The following is a 22,801-nucleotide window of genomic DNA, read 5'->3' on the forward strand; positions in this document are numbered from 1 at the left end:
CCGTGCCTCCTTGCTTGTTTACATAATACATTACATTACATTACATTAGGGATTTCTATTCCGCCATTACCTTGCGGTTCAAGGCGGATTACAAAAGGTTAGTTTAAAAAAAACAGAGTTACAATGATTAGCTAGAGAGGTCAGTTGTAGATCTTATAAACATTTAGCAGGTTGTTGAGGGTGAGGTGGTTTGTAAAAGAGTTAATAGGTGGTCATAGTGGGAGTTCTTTTGTTATTATTAGTGCAGTAGTGGGTAGATCAAGTGTCAGTTTTAGCGGTCGTGATGTTATTGCTGCTTCAGGAATTTCTTGAAAAGTGTGGTTTTTATTTCTTTTCTGAACGTCCTATAGTCTGGAGTGGTCATCAAGAGGTTGGAGATCTGGTTGTCCAGCCTTGCGGCTTGGGTGGCTAGGAGGCCGTCGTGTAGTTTTGTTCTTTTTACTTCCTTGATTGGGGGGGGTATGAATGGGGCGTGCGTTTTTCTTTGTCTTGTAGTGGGTGCTTGTATGAGGCGATTGTTCAAGTATGATGGACTGTCTCCGTGTAGTGTTTTGAATAGTATGCAGTAGAATTTGAATTGGATTCTTTCTTGGATTGGAAGCCAATGTGAGTTGATGAAGGCTTCAGTGATGTGGTCATGTTTTTTCAATGAGTAGATGAGTCTCAAAGCTGTATTTTGGATTGTTTGGAGTTGTCTAATCGTAGTTGCAGGGCAAGGAAGGAAGAGGATGTTGCAGTAGTCCAATATCCCTAGTATTAGGGATTGTACTATAAGTTGGAATTGTGTTCTTTCAAAGAATTTTCGGACTTGTCTCAGATTTCTCATGATTGCGAATGATTTCTGAATTGTTTTATTTATTTGCGGTTGCATAGTGCAGCATCTGTCTATGGTCATGCCAAGTAGTTTTATGGTGGTTTGGATGGGATATTTGATTGTGTTTATGTCTAAGTTGGTTGTGGTTTGGATCTTGTCATTTTCGAGAAGGATGAATTTGGTTTTGTCTTGGTTGAGTTTAAGTTTGTGATTTTTCATCCAGGTTGTGACTGTTTCAAGTGTTTGGTGTAGTTTGTCTGTCATGGTAGGTTTAGAGTGATCGTATGGGATGAGGATGGTGATGTCATCAGCATAACTATAGGTGGTTATGCCCATATTGTCCAGATGCGTTCCTAGAGAAGCAGTGTAGAGATTGAAGAGGGTGGGGGATAGTGGAGATCCTTGTGGTACGCCGCAGGGGTTTGACCAGGATTCTGACTTTTCTTTGTTTGATTTTACGCTGTAGGTTCTGAGTTTTAGGAATCCTTCAAACCAAGAGTATACTTTTTCTGAGATGCCTATTGCGTCTAAGATCTGTAGAAGGATGTTGTGATCCACTAAGTCGAATGCCGCAGTTAAGTCCAGTTGTATGAGAAGCATTTTTTTCCCTGTGCTAAGGTGTTGTCTGACGGTATCCATAAGGGAGCCTAGTAGTGTCTCTGTACTGAAGTTTGTTCTGAAGCCTGATTGCATGGGGTGGAGTAGGTTGTGGTCATCTATGTAATTGGTGAGGAGTTTGGCTACTAGGCCTTCTATAATTTTGACATATAGCGGAATTGAGGCTATAGGTCTAAAGTTAGATGGGTGGTTTTGTGGTGCTTTTGGGTCTTTTTGGATTGGGGTGATGACGATTTCGCTGAGGTCAGCAGGGAATGTGCCTTCTGTGAGCGTGAATTGAATCCATTGAAGAATTGTGGTGCGGAATTTTACACTAGAGGTGGTGAGGAGATATGAGGGGCAATGGTTGAGGTCACAGGAGGCATGGCTGTATTTTTTGTAGAATTTGTTGAATTCTGACCATTGTATGTTGGGGAATTGAGTCCAAATTCTGTCTGCTGCAGTTGCCTCTTTTCCTGGAGGGTGGATTGTGATTGGGTTTTGATGGGATGGGTTAAGGATGAGAGTGGCTCTGGTGTTGGTAATTTTGTTCTTGAAGTGTTCTGCTAAGAGGGTGGGTGATGGTGGAGGAGTATTCGTGGTGGTTGTGTATGGTTTGGTGTCTGTTAATTCTTTCAGGATTTGGAATATTTTTTTGGAATCTTGGGTTTCCGTGCCTATGAGGTTAGTATAGTAGCTTTTCCTCTTATCCCTTAGTTGATTTTTGTATTGTTTGTTGATTTTTTTCCATTCGGTTTTTGTTTGATCTTGGTTCTTTTTTCTCCATTTTCTTTCTAATCTTCTACACTGTCTTTTGAGTTGGAGTAATTCATTATCAAACCATTGGTCTGATTTCCTGCTGGTTCTGGTTTTGGTTTGTAGGGGGGCCAGATCATCAAGGATGTTGGTGGACACATTTTTCCAGTGGGAGATGAAGTTTTTTGGGTCGCAGTCTTGTATAGTTTCGTCTACATTTGACCAAAAGATGGTTGGGTCGATATGTTTGCGTGTGGTATATGTGGTTTTTTTTGATTGGGGTGTGTGTTTGGTCATGGTCCAGTTGATGTTGAAGTTGTATGTGTAGTGGTCTGACCATAGGGATGGGGACCATGTTCCGTTAGGAGTTTGGATTGCTGGATTGGATGGTTGGTGAGTCATGAATGCAGCAATGTCCAGTTGATGACCTTTTTCATGGGTGGTTTGTGGGTTTAGGATCTGGAAGGATAAGGCTTTGAGGAAGGATAGACAGTTATTTGCTGGTGTGGAGGTTGTGTCTTCTAGGTGTAGGTTTAGGTCTCCTAGGATGAGGTTATATTCTGCTGTTAATGAGTTTTGGTAGATGAAGTTTTCAAATTCAGGTCTCACTGTGGTCCAGTTTCCTGGTGTTATGTAGCAGAGCAAGCAGTTTAGTGAGTTTTTTAGTGTTGGGTTTGTGAGATGACATGCTAGGAGATCCATTTGCGGGGTGGATGTTTTTTCAAGTATGTTTAGAGTTAGGGAATTCTTGATTATTATTGCTAGTCCTCCTCCTCTTTTTTTTTCTCTGCAGGTTACTGTTATTTTGTATCCCGGCGGGCATACTTCTTTTATTCTTGGGTCTGTGTCTGAGGTTAACCAGGTTTCAGTGAGGAACAGGCAGTCAAGTTTTTCTGTTTTTATCCAATTTTTTATGTTTTCTGTTTTGGGTCCTAGAGCTCTGATGTTGACATAGGCACATGTAAGGGAGGTCGTGTCAGTCTGGGGAATGTGTGTTGTTTCCGGGTATATGAGTGTTGTGGGAGATAGATGAGATTTTGTTTTCGGAAGTGTTGGTCTTCTTCTCCAGGTAACAGTGATGGAGTGTTGAGTGCTGGCGTGGTGGTTCGAGTTTCTTGATGTGATTATTCTTCTGTTGGGATGTTGGAAGTTGGTTGTACTGGAAGTTGTGGTTGTGGTGGGAAAGTTGTTTGCTGCTGCTTTCCAACTAGAAATGAGGAGGATTATCAAAAGGGTGGTTAGTGTGTGTGTATGCAGGGAGAGCTTCATTTTTGATGTCTGGTTCGGAGTGTTAGGTAGAAGGAATGGTTCTCCCTTTGAGTCCCAGCTGGATCGGGAGTGGCCGGTTTTTTCGTGCTGGGAGGAGGGGGAGGAGCGGGGATCTCACGCTCCTTACCTTATGTTGGAAGTCGGCAGGAGGTCCTGTGGAGTGGTGTTCCCGGTTCCTAGGTCCGCAAGTGCTCCTCTCAGGTGCTCCACGGAGACGCTCACTAAGGCGCCGTTGACCCAGGGTCGAATTAAATATGGTGTCCTCCTGCGGGAACGGGGGGCGGAGCAGGGCTCCCACGCCGGCCCTATCGAGCTGGCTTGTGTGGTGTTGGCGACGGGTTTGTCTTTTTGAGATGGTGTCCTCCTGCGGGAACGGGGGGGGCGGAGCAGGGCTCTCACGCCGGCCCGTTCGAGCTGGCTTGTGTGGTGCTGGCGTCGGGTTTGTCTTTTTAAGGTGGTGTCCTCCTGCGGGAACGGGGGGGCGGAGCAGGGCTCCCACGCCGGCCCGTTCGAGCTGGCTTGTGTGGTGCTGGCGTCGGGTTTGTCTTTTTAAGGTGGTGTCCTCCTGCGGGAACGGGGGGGCGGAGCAGGGCTCCCACGCCGGCCCGTTCGAGCTGGCTTGTGTGGTGCTGGCGTCGGGTTTGTCTTTTTAAGGTGGTGTCCTCCTGCGGGAACGGGGGGGCGGAGCAGGGCTCCCACACCGGCCCGTTCGAGCTGGCTTGTGTGGTGCTGGCGTCGGGTTTGTCTTTTTAAGGTGGTGTCCTGATTGTCGGTGCGAATTAGGACCACCATGTCGTGAAGGAGATGTTGAAAAGCCTGAAGAGCATTGAAGATGGCTCTGAGCTCCAGAAGATTGATTTGATGGAGTCGTTCCGCACTGGTCCAGAACCCCTGAGTGCGAAGACCATCCAGATGAGCTCCCCATGCATAGTTCGATGAATCGGTCGTGAGAACCTTCTGGTGGGGAGGAGAGTGAAACAGCAAACCTCTGGATAGATTCGAAGAGGTCATCCACCAAAGAAGAGACTGCCGTAGAGCAGGAGTGACTACAATGTGGCGGGACAATGGGTCGGAGACCTGAGTCCACTGAGATGCCAAGGTCCATTGAGGAATTCTGAGATGTAGTCTGGCAAAAGGCGTCACATGAACTGTGGATGCCATGTGACCCAAGAGGACCATCATGTGTCTCGCTGAAATGGACGGGCGAGAAGACACCGACTGGCAGAGTAGAAGAAGAGCATCCATGCACTGAGGAGGGAGGAACGCTCGAAGTTGGATGGTATCCAGGACCGCCCCGATGAAGGGGAGAGTCTGGGTGGGCTGAAGATGTGACTTGGGAAAGTTGATCTCGAAGCCCAAGCTCTGCAGAAAACAAATCGTGGTCAAGGTCGCCGAAATGACCTCTGGGGCCGACGGGGCCTTGATGAGCCAGTCGTCGAGGTATGGAAACACCTGAAGACCCATGTTCCGGAGTGCAGCGGCCACCACCACCAGACACTTCGTGAAGACTCTGGGCGAAGAGGAAAGGCCAAATGGAAGCACTCGATACTGCAGATGTAGATGTCCCACCCGAAATCTGAGGAACTTGCGGGAGGCCGGATGAATCGGGATGTGAGTGTAGGCCTCCTTGAGGTCCAGAGAGCATAACCAATCGTTCTGCTCGAGTAGGGGGTAGAGAGAGGCAAGGGTCAGCATGCGGAACCGCTCCTTGACCAAAAACTTGTTGAGGACTCGAAGGTCCAAAATGGGACGCAGATCGCCCGTCTTCTTCGGAACCAAGAAATACCGGGAGTAGAACCCCCGGTTTTGCTGATCTACTGGCACCGGCTCGACGGCTCGAAGCCGAAGCAGAGCCTGCGCCTCCTGTAGAAGAAGAGCGGTCTGCATCGAGTTGGAAGGATACTCTCTTGGAGGGTGGTCCGGGGGGACCCGTTGGAAATGAAGAGAGTATCCCTCTCTTACGATGGTAAGGACCCAAAGGTCCGAGGTGATCGACTCCCATTGATGATAAAAATGGTGGAGTCGACCCCCGATGGGAAAAACAAGGGATGACAGAACGTCGGTTATGCTCCCTGGAAGAGAGTCAAAAGGGCTGAGTGGCCTTGGGTGCAGCCGGCATCTGAGGCTTCTGCTGAGACTTCTGTGGAGGCTGCCTCTTCGCAGGCTGTCTCGCTAGGGGAGCCTGTCTTGGTTGATAACGCCTCTGGTAGATTTGAGGCGGTCTAGATGGACGAGACTGTTGAGGCTTAGGCTTAGGACGCAGAATGGATTGAAAAGACTTCTCGTGGTCCGAAAGCTTTTTAGTGACAGTCTCGATAGACTCATCGAATAGATCCGCTCCCGCACAAGGCACATTAGCCAATCTGTCTTGGAGGTTCGGATCCATATCAATAGTGCGAAGCCAGGCCAGGCGACGCATAGCGACTGAGCAGGCCGCAGCACGTGCCGAGAGCTCGAAGGCATCATAGGAGGATTGCATCAGCTGCAGCCGCAACTGGGACAGGGTTGCCACCACCTCCTCAAACTGGAAACGAGCTTCAGCATCGATGAAAGGGACGAACTTGTGGAGGACCGGCAAGAAGAAATCCAAATAAGAAGAGAAGAAGAAATTGTAATTCAGCACTCGAGTCGCCATCATCGAATTTTGGTAAACTCGTCTACCAAACTTGTCCATCGTTCTCCCCTCCCTGCCCGGAGGCACAGAAGCGTAGACCTGGGAAGGGTGAGAACGCTTGAGAGAAGACTCGACCAGCAGAGACTGATGAGAAAGTTGAGCTCCCTCAAACCCCTTGTGGTGAACGATGCGGTATCGAGCATCCAGCTTGCTGGGAACCGCAGGGATAGAATACGGTGTCTCAAAACAGCGCATGAAAGTCTGGTCCAGCAATTTATGCAAAGGAAGCCGAAGAGTCTCCGCCGGAGGGTGAGGCAAATGCATCGTATCCAAATACTCTTTAGAATATTTAGATCCAGTATCCAAAGTCACATCTAAGTCATCCGCCATCTGTCGGAGAAAAGATGAGAAAGACAATTGGTCCGCCAAGGCCGGCCGCCGAGACGGACTAGACGAAGTGGAAGCCTCCGGGTCTAGGGAGAGCTGAGACCGGCATGGAGAATAAGAGGTAGATGGTTCCTCATACTCTGGTCCCTCCGGTTGGGAAACATCGGACGATGAGTATCCCAAACGTTGCATCTTTTTCTGTGGGGACACTTCTGAATGACGTGAGGAGTGTCGAGATGAATGACGAGAACGATGCCCCTCCCGGTGCCGGGATGGGGAGCGAGAACTTCTGTGCATCGCACGATCCCCCGAAGCCTCTAAGGAATGGATGGGGCTCGAAGCGGTGGATCGCAGAGGTGGCAAGGACGCGGACTCACGCAGCGCCACCCAAGTCTGGTATGGAGTGCGGAAGAACTCTTCCTGCGATGCAGTATGCCCAGGACTCCGAATATCAGGGACCGTCCCAGCGCCCTGTTGCCTTGGAGGAGTAATGGGCTCTAAAGGTGGCATATCAGGAAGGGAAGCCCTCCTGGAGGCATCCGCCGCCCTCCGCCGATCCCCCTCGTCGAGCAGCGAGATCGAACGGCGAGGGGGAGGGGGAGGGGGCGGACCGCCCTCAGGGACCGGTGCTCGGACTTCACCCTGAATGTTGGCGATAAGCCGGGGTCCCATAGTTTGCATAAGCTCGACAAACTGAGCTTCCAGCAGGGATCGAAGCGAAGCCGATATGGAGGGATCCGCACCGAAAGGGGGTCCTCCTGCACGGTCTTCGCGCTGCTTAGTAGCTTTGGGCACCTTGATGACCACGGGAGGGACAGTGGAAGGCGGTACCTGAACCGAAGAGACAGAGGCAGGCGCCGCAGCGGAACTGGAAGCCGCAGCCGGTGTAAACGATGCTGGCTTCACGATGCCGGATGCGGAAGTCGTCGATGCAGGTTTCGAGCGAACCGGTGAAACCTCAGCAGATGTAGAAGCAGACAGATCCTTGGCAGTCTCCATCTTGAACATCGACTCCCAAAGTAAGCAACGCCGCTTAAACGAGCGCGCAGTGAGCGTGGAACAAGGCCTGCACGATTTCGGAACGTGGTCCGGACCAAGACACTGAAGGCAGCGTCGATGCGGGTCCGTCAACGAAATCGCACGCTGGCACTTGCTGCACTTTTTAAAACCGGTGATTGGCCGTGACATAGGCCGGAAAATCGACGCTGCAATGTCGAAAGAGGTAGGCCGCAGCCACGAGGCCGGGCCGGCCGAACCGCCGGAAGAAATAATTTTGAACTTTTTTTTTTTTTTTTTTAAATAAAGTAAAGTAAAGTGAATTCAAAGAAATAAACCAAAACGCGGGTCAAAGAAGGCAAAGAAAAACTGAAATTCAGTCAGCGCAGATTGAAGATAACTTCTCAGCTCCGCGGAAAGAAAAGAACTGAGGAGACACGCCCGGTACATCGGGCGGGAAGGCACTGGCGCATGCGCGGTGCGGGCATCTCGAAACTTCTAAGTTTCTTCAAGCAAGACATGCTTTCAAGATGTCCGTGTCGGGGCTCTGTCGGATGACGTCGCCCACTAGTGAGAATACCTGCCTGCTTGTCCTGGGATAAAGCTCGTATAGGTTGATAAAACCACAACAAGAAAAATAATGCACGCGGCCCATCACATTTCAGCAACTTGAAAATCAAGCAAAGAACCTCATATTCAATCCACGGGCAACCAGTGTAAATCTCAATCAGTGTCACATGCTCAAATCTTTAAATCCACACAATAGTCCGTGCAGCTACATTCTGAGCAACCTGTAATGCCTGAATAACATATTTTGGTAAACCGAAATACAATGCATTGCAATAATCGAAATCAGAAGTCAACATAGCACTGATAAGTCTTAAAATTTTGCACAGACAAATAATCCCTCAATCTACGCAAAAGATGAGGTTTAAAAGAAAGTGTAGAATCCAACACTACCCCTAAATACTTACACTGATGCGATACAAATATCACAGCATCAACTAAGACTATCTCTGAAGGAAACATTGCCAGCTGCTGCTCCCGACCAAAACACAGGACTTCCATCTTCGCAACATTCAATTTCATCTGGTTCAACTGCATCCGACCTTTAATCAATTGAAAATAGTCGTTAAGAACTTTCAACGCATCCTCTGCTGATTTATTCATAGGCATCAGGAACTGAATGTCATTGGCATACATACGAAAACTGATCCCAAACTCTCAATTTCTTACAAAGAGATAACAAATAAATGTTAAACATAACAGCCGACAAGGCCAAGTCTTGTGGCACTCCACAAATTATTGTGGACCAACTAGATTTTTCCTGTCCTACCTCCACACAAAATATCCTATTTTCCAAGAATGATTGAAACCAAACCAGGACCATTCCACCAATACCCATGTTTTGCAATCTAGACAGTAAAATTTGACAGTTTACAGTATCGAATGCAGATGACACATCTAACAAAATCATAAAGTAAGAAGTACCATGATCTAAACCCCTCTGTATATCCTCTAAAACTAATAACAAAAACAATTCGGTAGAGTACTTTGGCCTGAAACCAAATTGATGGTCATCCAACATATTATTCACATCTAAAAAAATCTGCAACTGTTTCAACACCACCTTTTCCAACTCCTTGGCATGAAAATTAAGTGAAGAAATAGGGAGAAAATGATTCAACATCGACCCATAGTTACAATTTTTCAGTAAAGGATGTACAATTGCCTTTTTCAACTGCGAAGGAATGCACCCTGTGTTCAAGGACTGTAGAACTATCTGCAAAACGGAGGGTGTTAAGGCATTGGTCATGGAAGCCAACACCCCAATAGGGCATGGGTCAAGAGAACATGTTGCCTTATTCATTCCTTGAATAATGCATTTTATATCTGATTCTGTCACTGATTCAAACTCAGACTACAAAATATCAGAATCAGATTTATCTAAAGGCAGCTGATTACCAGCAAACTCTAGAGAAACCTTCTGAGTTTTTAACATGAAAAACTGCAAAACTTTTTGACTAGTGAACAAAACATTCACCTTGTCTTGGATTAAAAACTGGCTGGAGCATAGGAAACAAGAGTATGGGGTAAATGGACAATACTCAGACTGGAAGAGCGTCACCAGTGGGATGCTGCAGGGCTCGGTGCTTGGATCCGTGCTCTTCAACATCTTTATAAACGATCTGGATGTTGGTACGACGAGTGAGGTGATTAAATTTACGGACGATACAAAGTTATTCAGAGTAGTGAAGACACAGGGGGATTGCGAAGATCTGCAACGTGACATAATCAAGCTCGAGAAATGGGCATCAACATGGCAAATGAGGTTCAACGTGAATAAGTGTAAAGTGATGCATGTCGGTAACAAAAATCTCATGCACGAATACAGGATGTCCGGGGTGGTACTTGGAGAGACCTCTCAGGAAAGAGACTTGGGAGTTCTGATCGACAAGTCGATGAAGCTGTCCACACAATGTGTGGTGGCGGCGGCAAAAAGGGCAAACAGAATCCTAGGCATGATAAAGAAGGGGATCACAAACAGATGGGAGGTTATCATGCCGCTGTACTGGGTCATGGTGCACCCACACCTGGAGTACTGCGTCCAGCACTGGTCGCCGTACATGAAGAAGGACACGGTACTACTCAAAAGGGTACAGAGAAGAGCGACTAAAATGGCTAAGGGGCTGGAGGAGTTGCCGTACAGCGAGAGATTAGAGAAACTGGGCCCCTTCTCCCTTGAAAAGAGGAGACTGAAAGGGGACAAGATCAAAACATTCAAGATACTGAAGGGAATAGACTTAGTAGATAAAGACAGGTTGCTCACTCTCTCCAAGGTAGGGAGACCAAGAGGGCACTCTCTAAAGTTGAAAGGGGATAGATTCCGTACGAACGTAAGGAAGTTCTTCTTCACCCAGAGAGTGGTAGAAAACTGGAACCTCTTCTGGAGTCTGTTATAGGGGAAAACACCCTCCAGGGATTCAATACAAAGTTGGACAAGTTCCTGCTAAACTGGAACATACACAGGTGAGGCTGGACTCATTTAGAGCACTGGTTTTTGACCTGAGGGCCACCACGTGAGCGGACTGTTGGGCACGATGGACCACTGGTCTGACCCAGTAGCGGCAATTCTTATGTTCTTATATACCGCAATACCAAAACAGTTCTAAGCGGTTTACAATAAGAAAGGAACTGACAACCAGTGAAATACAGGCAATAATAAAAGATATAAGAAATGCATTATGAGATAACAAATTTGTTGACTACTACTTTAAACAATTCTCTGAACGATATGGCAACTGTCCCGATTTTAGAATCCAAAAACACTTTCTTGGTTTTCAAGGTTGATCCCTTGCATACATCGAGCGCAACCTTGTAAGTCAGCAAGGATACACTTATGCCACTGCAGTTCCTTCTTGCAGAGCTCCTGTTCCAGTTCTCTCAGTTCACTAGAGAACCATAGTGCTGCATGTGACCGCCAAGGCATCTGTTCCTTCAAATGTGCAATATCATCTAGACACGCCACCAATGGAGTATACCAGCCCTCCACAGCCACACCATTGGTCCGATGAATCCAACAAGGAAGCCATTTTGCTTTCAATTGCGACAAAATGATCAGACCAGGGAACTGCATAAGGGCAGCTGATCATGGAAAGCTGTGATGTAACAGAACTCACAAAACACAGGTTTAGCGTATGACCTCCTTTATATGTGGGAATGATATAATCTGCTTCCACTCAAATCCCTCTAAAGCATTGAGAAATGTAGGCACCTTAGTGTCGTTTCACTATAATCCACCCACATATTAAAATCACCCAACAGAATTGTACACACTGCATCTATCTTACTTTCAATCAAAACCTCAAACAGAAGAGGCATGTCATTTATCAACTCTCTAGGAGGACAATAACATAGCAGAATATTAATGTAAGGAGAGGAGATCATCAAGAGTTCTAACCTGCCAGGGTTGACCAAGTTAACTACAGAGAAATTACAACTGAGCTTAGACGGAATTAAAATACCACCCACATTCTTCCCAATCCTTTGTTTAGAGAAAGCAGTATAATTTCTCACACAAAGTTGGTTCAGTAACACTTGATCAGTCAGACAACCATGACTCTCTAATCCACAAAACATTATGCCTTTCGGAGCACAACAAATCAACCAAAATATCAATTTTGTTCTTGACAGATCGAGCATCAACAAGTTCAGTCTGTCGGCAACATGCATTTCCCCGTCACTACCTACAAGTTCAATCTACTTTAACCTGCTATAAGATGGCCTATTATGTAGCTTCACTGCGAAAGAGCCACACCTCCCCCTCCCAATACATACTGGTATAAAACCCATAGTTAAAACACCCAACAAATAAATCACTGCCTTAATCCTACCAATGTCCTACCGAAGTCCGCACAAAGGAGCGCACCTTTGTCACACTCTTTTTGTCGGTGCGACAAAGTCGGCGCTATGCCCCTGGTGTGGCCGGTGCCGACCTCCCAACTTTTAAAGTTCCTGTGTGCCATGACATCACAGTGGACGGAGCTTCACGATGGTCCATGGAGGCAACAAGCACAGGAGCAAAAAAAAGCAATTCGGAAGACCAAAAAAACAAGTCGGAGCAGATTACACAGCACCAGTTCGGAGAGAAAGTGATGCTAGCAGCACCATCATGATCACAGCAGTCCTCTCTGGCGCTGACCTCCCAACTTTAAAGTTCCCGCCGCACTACCGGCACCCAAGTACCAGCCGGTAATATTGGAGTGTTAACAATCGGAACTTCATTCTGTTAGAGCATCACGTGGAGCTCTTGTTTTAATATTAATGACCTTGTTGTACTACATTTACATAGGAGAGTCAGAAGCTGCTAGGAAGGAAGGAAAAGACCGTAGTGAGCCATTATGCACGTCGGTAGGTAAAATACTTTGACGCTAAACCAGTAAGATCTGGTTTAGTGTCGATCAAGACATGGTGAGTTTAACGCATCTGGGCCTTAGAACTGGCACCTAAATGTGGCAGGGATATGCATAACTTATAGTATTCCGTAAGTTTTGTATGAATGTGGGATCCCCACCCATATGAACATCCCCCTTGCAAACATGTGCTACGAACTATATGCAGGTGTTTGCAGAATAGCGCTTAGGTGCTTTGCAAGTATATGTGCATGTATATACATTAAGTGCTAGAACTCTACTCATTTATACATGCAAGGGGTGTGTAAATATGGATGCCCAGATTATAGAATTGCCCTTATAATAGCCATGTAGCTTGATAAAATTATTTTCCCTGACATAGAGGTAGAATGGCTAAGTAGGAAATAATTTTAAAAAGCTTTAAACACTAACCACAAATTGGAAAAACAAAGGAGACATTACTTCAGATACTATTTAAAATAAATTTAACCTAAAACTTAACATTACTGCTTTAAGTATAAGACAAATAAATATTATGCAATGATGTGATTTGCCCGAGACCTCTATTCATTTAACACTGTATATATTAGCAGCACAAATTGAATAACTGCTTACCTGATGTACAGTTCCATCGATTTCAACAGGTACTATGAAGTCAGCATTGCTAATGGGCTAGAAAAAAAAAAAAAAGAAACAACATATTTCTACAAACAAAAAGATGCAACCGTGTTGCAGTAAGGCACAAGATATGAATAACTGCATCCAATCAGTTCAAAAGTACAGTAAAACCTTGGATTGCAAGCCACTTGGTTTGCAAGTGTTTTGCAAGACAAGCAAAACATTTTATTAAATTTTAACTTGATATACAAGCAATGTCTTGCAATGCAAGTACTTACAGTATACACACATCCCAACTGAGCCGATGGCTGTTCTCTCTCTGACACTGCAAGAGTGTAGTGACTGTTCTGAACAAGCAAAGTCTTGCAATACGAGTGCATATAGTATACACGTGTCACATCATCACAACTGAGCCCATGGTTCTTCTCTCTCTTGGAGTGTAGTGACTGTTCTAAATGAGTGAGGTCTTGCAATACAAGTACGTATAGTATTTTGCATTAAAGTTTTGGGGTTGTGGAACGAATCGTCTGAGTTTCCATTATTTTTTATGGGGAAATTCATTTTGATATACGAGTGCTTTGGATTACAAGAATGCTTCTGGAACGAATTATGCTCGCAAACCAAGGTTTTACTATACTGTAATTCAATCTGAAACACGAAACAAACTTTGTTTTCAATGTGTGTTGGGGGGGAGGGGAATGGGGGATAAAGCACATTCTATCTGTAGTACAACACCGTCAATGTGATGTCATCAGAACTTGTAAACAAAGCCTAGTCACAGCCACAACACACGATGTTTTATGCAGTATTTAATGGTGAGTTTTCTTATTACACAAACCATTACAGCATATTTTTCCCTACAAAAAACAGAGCAAAATTATTGCTCTCTACATGTTTTTGTTTCCATTTTCAGGAAAAGTAGAGTTTAATCAGGTCAAATGCCCATGATAAACACTTATTTACCTGCAACCAATTGTCTGTCTCAGAAATACTTTTCATGGCTTGCCAATTGTTTTTCAAGTAGCATTATAGCTTGGACATTTACGAAGAATCTGAAAGGTCTGTGGTTTGGATCTTCTCAATAGTTGACAAATATGGAGGTAATTTTATAAAGCATATTTTACTTGCAGAAAATTGCATGAGTTTATAGCTGCATACAAAGCAGGAGAAATGGGAGATCTCTAATTTTAAAGAAATTAAAATCACCTACCATATGACATAAACTGAATCATAGTAAGAACATAGGTAGAAAAATTTTTTTAAACATAAAATATTGAATTTTGTGCTAAACTTGGAAAAAGTGGCAATGAAACTCTTGAAACAATGAAACCCTGAAAAAGCAACTGCATGGAAAGAAGTTCTCTTTAGATGAAGTGAAAAACATCACAGCCTCAGCACTAAAAGTGATGTTGCAAAACAGTCTACTGCACATCTTTGAATTGTTTTTGGAACACTGCAAAAAAATGTACTGAATGTGAAGGATGCTACTTTGAAAAAGAAAAATGTTCAGATCTTGTGGAGTCATCTGATTCTGAATAAAACAATTGTTACTTTTCAATCAGCCCTCATATTTATCAATAAAATCATTATAGGTAAAGCATATCTAAAAACTTTACCTCACTGGTGAGACAAAACAATTCATTCATCATTAATATGAGCTCACAGATTCTCTACTTAGGTCTCTATAATTTTCTTTTTCTCCTTTGAATGAAAGAATTTCTTTTTTTTTTTTATCCAAATTTCCTTTGATGTGGACAAAAGCAAAGTTACTCACCTGCAACAGGCTCTTTCCAAGGACAGCAGACCATATATTCTCACATGGCTGATGTCATCTGACAGAACCCTGTGCGGATGCTGACTAGTGTGTATTGCTTTAAGAATGTTCTAGTATTCTGTCACCGTGCATGTGTGGGTTACTTCCTGCCTGACATGTGAGCTTGGGTTCCAGAGTCAAGAGATATAGCTGAAGATGACAGCTCCTATGTGAGAATACTTGGCCTGCTGACCTTGGAGAATACCTGCTCTGACACTTTACTTTCTCAGAGGACAAGCAGGACAGATGTATTACACATGTGGGAATCCCTAGCTACCAGGCTCAATGAAAGCAACAATGTTTCATGGAACAGCTGGTCCCGGAACCAACACGGGGAGATGCCACTCTTGACCTAATCTTCACCGGATTAAGGGGACCCACTAAAGAGGTGGCGGTACTAGCCCCACTAGGAAACAGCGACCACAACACAATCCAGTACAGGCTAGAAATTGGACCATCAAAGGTGAAAAGAACTACGACGACAGCACTGAACTTCAGAAAAGGGGATTATGATGCCATGAGGATAATGGTGGGAAAGAAACTCAACGACACCGCAAGGAATATGGAGTCTGTAGAAAAAGCCTGGACCTTACTCAAGGGCACGGTGCACGAAGCACAAAACCTGTGCGTCCCCAAGTTCAGGAAGGGGTGCAAAAAAAAAATAGAGCAAAAAACCCAGTATGGATGACAAATGCAGTGAAAAAGGCGATAAGTGACAAGAAGGTATCATTCAAAAAATGGAAAAAGGACCAGTCAGAGGACAACCAAAAGGAGCACAAAAAACACCAAAAGGAGTGTCACCGAGCAGTTAGGAAAGCAAAAAGAGAATATGAAGAGAGATTGGCGGGGGAAGCAACAAACTTCAAATCGTTCTTCAGGTACGTCAAGGGGAAGCAACCAGCAAGGGAGGAAGTGGTATCCTTGGATGATGGAGACAGAAAGGGAGTGGTAAAAGAGGAAAAGGAGATAGCTGACAGGTTAAACGAGTTCTTCAGTTCAGTTTTCACGAGGGAGGACACACCCAACATTCCGGAACCGGAAGAGATTGTAAAAGGAGATCAGGATGGGAATCTGGTCCAACTAGAGGTGAGCAAGGTGGATGTCCTCAGGCAGATAGACAGGCTAAAGAGCGACAAATCGCCGGGTCCAGACGGCATCCACCCAAGGGTATTCAAGGAATTAAGGAACGAAATAGCTGAGCCACTTCGACAAATATGCAACCTATCCTTAAAAACTGGAGTGATTCCAGAAGACTGGAAAATAGCAAATGTCACGCCCATCTTCAAGAAAGGCTCAAGGGGAGACCCAGGAAACTACAGGCCGGTGAGCTTGACCTCGGTCCCGGGAAAAATGATGGAAGCGCTGATTAAAGACAGCATCTGGGAACACATCGAAAACAATGGGCTGCTAAAGCCGAGCCAGCATGGCTTCTGCAAGGGCAGGTCGTGCCTCACAAATTTATTATACTTCTTTGAGGGGGTAAACAGCCAGGTGGATAAAGGGGAATCTATAGACATCATTTACCTTGACTTCCAAAAAGCCTTCGACAAGGTACCACTCGAAAGACTGCTAAGAAAGCTATGGAACCATGGGGTGCAAGGGGAGGTCCACCGATGGATCAAAAACTGGCTGGCGGACAGGAAACAGAGGGTTGGAGTAAAAGGCCATTACTCAGACTGGCAATGGGTCACGAGCGGAGTTCCGCAGGGGTCGGTGCTGGGACCGCTCCTGTTCAATATATTTATTAACGACCTGGAGGCAGGAACAAAATGTGAGGTTATTAAATTTGCAGATGACATCAAACTATACAGCAGGGTTGAAAACACGGAAGACTGCAAAGATCTCCAAAAAGATCTGACAGCGCTGGAAGAGTGGGCCAAAAAGTGGCAAATGAGCTTCAACATAGGGAAATGCAAGGTCATGCATATAGGGAAAAAGAACCCGATGTTCACTTATAAAATGGGGGGATCACCGCTAGGGGTGAGTACCCTTGAAAGAGACCTGGGAGTGATGGTAGACACATCATTGAAGGCGTCGGCGCAGTGCGCCACAGCCTCAAGGAAGACAAACAAAATGTTGGGCATCATTAAGAAGGGTATCATGTCCAGGATGAAGGAAGTCATCCTGCCACTGTACCGTGCAATGGTGCACCCGCACCTGGAGTACTGCGTCCAGTACCTCAAGAAGGACATGGCGGTACTTGAGAGAGTCCAGAGAAGAGCAACTAAGCTAATAAAGGGTATGGAGGACCTCTCATATACTGACAGATTGAAGAAGCTGGGGCTTTTCTCCCTGGAAAAGCGGAGACTTAGGGGAAACTTGATAGAAACCTTCAAGATCATGAAGGGCATAGAAAGAGTAGACAGGGACAGATTTTTTAAATTATGGGGAACCACAAGTACAAGGGGACACTCAGAGAAATTGAAAGGGGGAAGGTTTAGAACTAACGCCAGGAAGTTCTTTTTCACCCAGAGGGTGGTGGATACATGGAACGCGCTGCCGGAAGATGTGATTAACATGGGCACACTACAGGGCTTCAAAGAAGGTTTGGATAGGTATCTGGAGGACAAAGGGATTGAGGGGTATAGATAGGAGTAGAGGTAGGTTATAGGGATAGGATTAAAGGATTAGAGGCAGTTACAAAGTTAGTCAGGGGCACTGTTCAGGCAATTAGGCCTGATGGGCCACCGCGGGTGCGGACCGCTGGGCAAGATGGACCTCTGGTCTGCCCCAGCGGAGGCAACTTCTTATGTTCTTATGTTCTAATAGAAATTCAAGATGTCGAGGTCTTGAAGTCAATTAACTGAAATATATATAAACTGGTTGTGAAGGTGCAGCCTGGACCAGAACAAAACTGGGCCTTGGAAGGTGGAGTTGGATTCTAGACAGTAACCTCCCCTTTTACAAAAGCGCAGAAGTTTTTAGCACCAGCCGGCGCACTGAATGCTCTGCGTTGCTCTGACAGTCAGAGTTCTTACACAGCATTCCTCTTCTGTACCTTTGTAATAAATGGGAGGGGGGGGGGATAAATTTTGCAGGACTATCCAGCTGAACTGGCTTTCATGTCAGGTATCCTCTTAATTCTGCTACTACTGCCATTAACGGGTAAGGATTAGTTGAGAGTTTTTGATACATTTTCATTCTAAGTTGCTTGGACATTTCTTACTTAAAACTAAAATCATGGAAAGCTATCTAGATTCTTTAATGTTTAATATCATACATTAAAGGGCAATTTCATTTCATTGTAATATCATATCCTACTAACACTATATGCTAACCAGTACTTGTGCTTGAAAACTATCACTGCAGGTTCCTTTCTCATAGAATCTAGCCTCTGCAAGCCAGAAGTTTGACTAGAACACTGCAACTTTATCATACCAAACAGAGGCAAGCGATTGTGTAAGATCTTGCTTTTTGGGACTTGTATTTATGAACAAATTCCAATAAGTTTTGATTTTAAAATCAAGGAGTGTTTTTGTGGGCACCCTGTACTTTTTCATAGAAAGGGTGATAAATGTGTGGAATAGTCTCCCGGTAGAGGTGGTGGAGACAAAGATGGTATGAATTCAAGAAAGCATGGGACAGACATGTAGGATCTCTTAGGGAGAGGAGATACAGGATGCTGCGGATGGGCAGACTGGATGGGCCACTTGGCCTTTATCTGCCATCATGCTTCTCTGTTTCTATTTATTTTGAAATTTCCTTATCTTTTTTTGTAATTTTTGAGTCCAATTCATAATTGTTTCTGGAGCTGAAACAACTTCTGGAATTTTTGATTGCTAAGCAAGTCCAATAGTTTCTAATGTTTAACCATAGGACCTTAACCAGCTGTTCTAAACCATTGTGCAACTCTTTATAAAGGCTATTCCCTCTTTTTATTAAGCTACAATAGAGGTTTCTACCACAGCCAGAGCACTATATGCTCCGCCACTGCTCCAACACTCAAAGAATTGCTACGAGCGTCAGAGTATTTAGTGCTCCGGACACGCTAGAAACCTCTACCACGGCTTAGTAAAAAAGGGAATATATTTTTTTCATTTTTTTTCTTGTATAATCTTGATTCTCCAATTGTGGGCTAAAGTTTAATGTTTAATATTTCTTTTTCATCTTTAATATATTTTTACTGTTTATGCATTTCTCTGAAGGTATATGATAAAAGTTTCATAAATTAAAAAAAAAAAAAGTAAAAATTCCTGATGAATATCTCATGAGATTTTTTGCCAAATGTTTTCTGTGAAGCTAAATTTACTATGGCAGCTCAATTTTAAGGTTTATTTGCAGCCTCAAAAAATGAGGATTAGCGAGACAAGACTTCCCCCTTAGCCAAATTTATGTCGCCCTTGTCCCATTAAACTGTTGACTATCAGTATGTTCAATAATTTTATTCTTCATAATAATTTCTACTGTTCAGCACAAACATCGGCTCCTTGGCCTGTAGTTTCCTGAAACTTTTTTTGATTTACTAGTCTACAAGCACAACAATCATATATTAATATTTTCTTTGACATTCAATAAACTTCATGCAGATACAGTGTAAACCAGTTTTATTTTTACCTTAAATGAACTGTGCACTAACGTTTCATCTAAATCAATGACCACACATTTCTTCCCGTAGTCCGATACTATCACTTCTGGCAGAAGGTATTTGGCTGGTGGCTAGAAATATAAATGGGTGGAAAGAGAGAGAGAAAACAAACAAACACAAAAATGTAAACATAATTGGAATCTAAAGTAGGAAAAACATAGTTCTGTAATCAAATATCAATTCATTCAATAAAATGTTTCCTTCTCCTAAGCCCTCATTTATGGAGAGACAGTGAAGCAGATGCAGCCCAAGCAGCCTCCATACTGCAGACAGCCCAAGAGGGAAAGGGCTGCAATATTTGATCTTCTGCAATGATTGAGAGGATGTAAACATGAGGGCCTGCAATCTAGCAAGCGTTCACAAGCCCTGAAACAATTGCAATCACATGCTCACCCACCACACAAGTTTCCTGATACCAAGGAAACCTGTGAAATGGATGGGCCCTAGCAAGATCTGAGAGCATGACATATGCTTGCTTAAAGCCCCATGGTCCCATTCCCTTTCATTATGTCTTTTGCTGCTAGGACATTGACCAATCAAAAGAAATTAAGAGAGGGAACAGCTGGCGATGGGGAGCAGCTTGCTTGGGTACAGGAAGAAATGATGGAGTGGGAGAAGAATAGGAAGGATAAGACTGGTTATGGAGCTATTTAGAGAACATAGGTGTCATATGTCAATGGCCTTGAACACAAATTTGAATGTTTGAATGTCCCATAATTTAAAGAGGATCAGAATGAATGCTTCTTCCCTTGAGAGTGTATGGGCTTATGAACCAGCCCCAAATATTACAGAAGAAACAGATTGTTGCAATACAGTGCTAAATTTAAAACTGTATGAGACTGGTAGCCACTGAAGTTTTTGTAAAAACGGTATAATGTGGTCCCGGATGAACGACTACTTTGAAAAATTGCGAGCCATAGAATCGAGGGTGAAATACTCATGGATTAAAAACTGGTTGGCGGATAGGAAACAGAGAGTGGGGGTAAATGGACAATACTCGGATTGGAAAAGCATCACTAGTGGAGTGCCACAGGGTTTGGTGCTTGGACCCGTGCTTTTCAACATATTTATAAACAACCTGGAAATTGGTACGACAAGCGAGGTAATTAAATTTTCAGATGATACGAAGTTATTCAGAGTAGTGAAGACGCAGAAGGATTGCGAAGAACTGCAATGTGACATAAACACACTCGAGAAATGGGCTGCAACATGGCAAATGAGGTTCAACGTGAATAAGTGTAAGGTGATGCATGTCGGTAACAAAAATCTTATACACGAATACAGAATGTCCGGAGTGGTACTTGGAGAGACCCCCCAGGAAAGAGACTTGAGAGTACTGGTCGACAAGTCGATGAAGCTGTCCACGCAATGTGCGACGGCTGCAAAAAGGGCGAACAGAATGCTAGGAATGATTAAGAAGAGGATCACAAACGGATCGGAGAAGGTTATCATGCCGCTGTACCGGGCCATGGTACGCCCCCACCTGGAATACTACGTGCAGCACTGGTCGCCGTACATGAAGAAGGACACAATACTACTCGAAAGGGTCCAGAGAAGAGCGACTAAAATGGTTAAGGGGGTGGAGGAGTTGCCGTACAGTGAGAGATTAGAGAAACTGGGCCTCTTCTCCCTTGAAAAGAGGAGACTGAGGGGACATGATCGAAACATTCAAGATAATGAAGGGAATGGACTTAGTAGATAAAGACAGGTTGTTCACTCTCTCCAAGACATAGGTTCCGTACAAACGTAAGGAAATTCTTCTTCACCTAGAGTGGTAGAAAACTGGAACGCTCTTCCGGAGGCTGTTATAGGCGAAAAAACCCTCCAGGGATTCAAGACAAAGTTAGACAAGTTCCTGCTGAACCAGAACGTACGCAGGTAAGGTTAGATTCAGTTAAGGCACTGGTCTTTGACCTAAGGGCCACCTTGTGAGTGGACTGCTGGGCACGATGGACCACTGGTCTAACCCAGGAGTGGCAATTCTTATGTTCTTAATCTGTCTGCATACCTCTTCTAGACTGACCATCGTCCCTGTCAGTTTCATGTCTTCATTTTCTATGTATAGCCTGTTGGCTTCTGGTATATTAGATAATCCTCTTCAGTAAATATGGACACAAAAAATGTGTTCAGTTTGTTGGCGATGGCTTTGTCCTCCTTCAGTACTCCCTTTACTCCATAAACATCTAACAGCCCCACTGCTTCCTTCGCAGATCGTTTCCCCTTAATATATCAAAAGAACGGCTTAAAGTTTTTGGCCCCCTTGGCTATTTTTTTCTTGTAGTCTCTTTTGGCCCCTCTTACCTACTTATGGAACTTTTTTGATGTTCTTTGTGCTTTTTCCAGTTTTTGTTCGTTTTCGTCCTTTTCCATTCCTTAAACGAAGTCTTCTTGTCTCTGATCGGTTCCTTGTTCTTCTTCCTCTTGGTACCCTTGATACATGGTATATATAGATTTTGCACCTCTGTGACTGTGTCCTTGAAAAGAGACTATGCTTGCTCTAGCATATTTACAGTACTTATCCTCTTCCTAATCTTCTTCCTCACTATGACTCTCATCCCTTCGTAGTTCCCTTTTTCGGAAGTCGTTCTGAGTCTAGGTTGAAGTGGATCATGTTGTGATCACTGTTTCCCAGAGTCCCTTCTACTTCTACACCTTGTGCCGGTCCTCGTAGTCCATTTAGAATTAAGTCTAGAATTGCATTTCCTCTCGTATTTTCCATTACAAGTTGTTCCAGGAAGCAATCTCCTACAGAATCCAGCTGGAGTTGCCTAGGTTCCAATCTAAGAACATAAGCAATGCCTCTGCTGGATCAGACCTGAGGTCCATTGTGCCCAGCAGTCCGCTCACACGGCAGCCCAACAGTTCCAGGACCTGTGTAGTAATCCTCTATCTATACCCCTCTATCCCCTTTTCCAACAGGAAATTGTCCAATCCTTTCTTGAACCCCAGTACCGTACTCTGCCCTATTACGCCCTCTGGAAGCGCATTCCAGGTGTCCACCACACGTTGGGTGAAGAAAAACTTTCTAGCATTCATTTTAAATCTGTCCCATTTCAACTTTTCTGAATGCCCTCTTGTTCTTTTATTTTCCGAAAGTTTGAAGAATCTGTGCCTCTCCACTCTCTCTATGACCTATGATCTTGCAAGTCTCTATCATATCCCCTCTAAGTCTCCTCTTCTCCAGGGAAAAGAGTTCTAGTTTCTCCAATCTCTCAGCATATGAAAGGTTTTCCATACCTTTTATCAAATGTGTCGCTCTCCTCTGAACCCTCTCGAGTATCACCATATCCTTAAGTTACGGCAACCAATAATGGACGCAGTACTCCAGATGCGGACGCACCATCGCCCGATACAATGGCAGGATAACTTCTTTCGTTCTGGTTGTAATACCCTTCTTGATTATACCTAGCATTCTATTCGCTCTCTTAGCGGCCGCTGT

General features: G+C 44.5%; 1 protein-coding gene across 3 annotated transcripts in view; it reads right to left on the bottom strand.

The window, feature by feature from the left end:
- CTDSPL (CTD small phosphatase like) overlaps positions 1-22,801 on the bottom strand; it is a 121,222-nt gene that overhangs the window by 44,439 nt on the left and 53,982 nt on the right. For all 3 annotated transcript variants that reach the window (XM_033931746.1, XM_033931745.1, XM_033931747.1), the window contains exons 3-4: positions 19,332-19,433; positions 12,962-13,018 (exon numbers count right to left, since the gene is read on the bottom strand). In XM_033931746.1, the coding sequence (XP_033787637.1) occupies positions 12,962-13,018; positions 19,332-19,433 (159 nt within the window). The remainder of the gene's footprint in view (positions 1-12,961; positions 13,019-19,331; positions 19,434-22,801) is intronic.

Source organism: Geotrypetes seraphini, chromosome 2 (genome assembly GCF_902459505.1).
Source record: "Geotrypetes seraphini chromosome 2, aGeoSer1.1, whole genome shotgun sequence".
Taxonomy (NCBI): domain Eukaryota; kingdom Metazoa; phylum Chordata; class Amphibia; order Gymnophiona; family Dermophiidae; genus Geotrypetes; species Geotrypetes seraphini.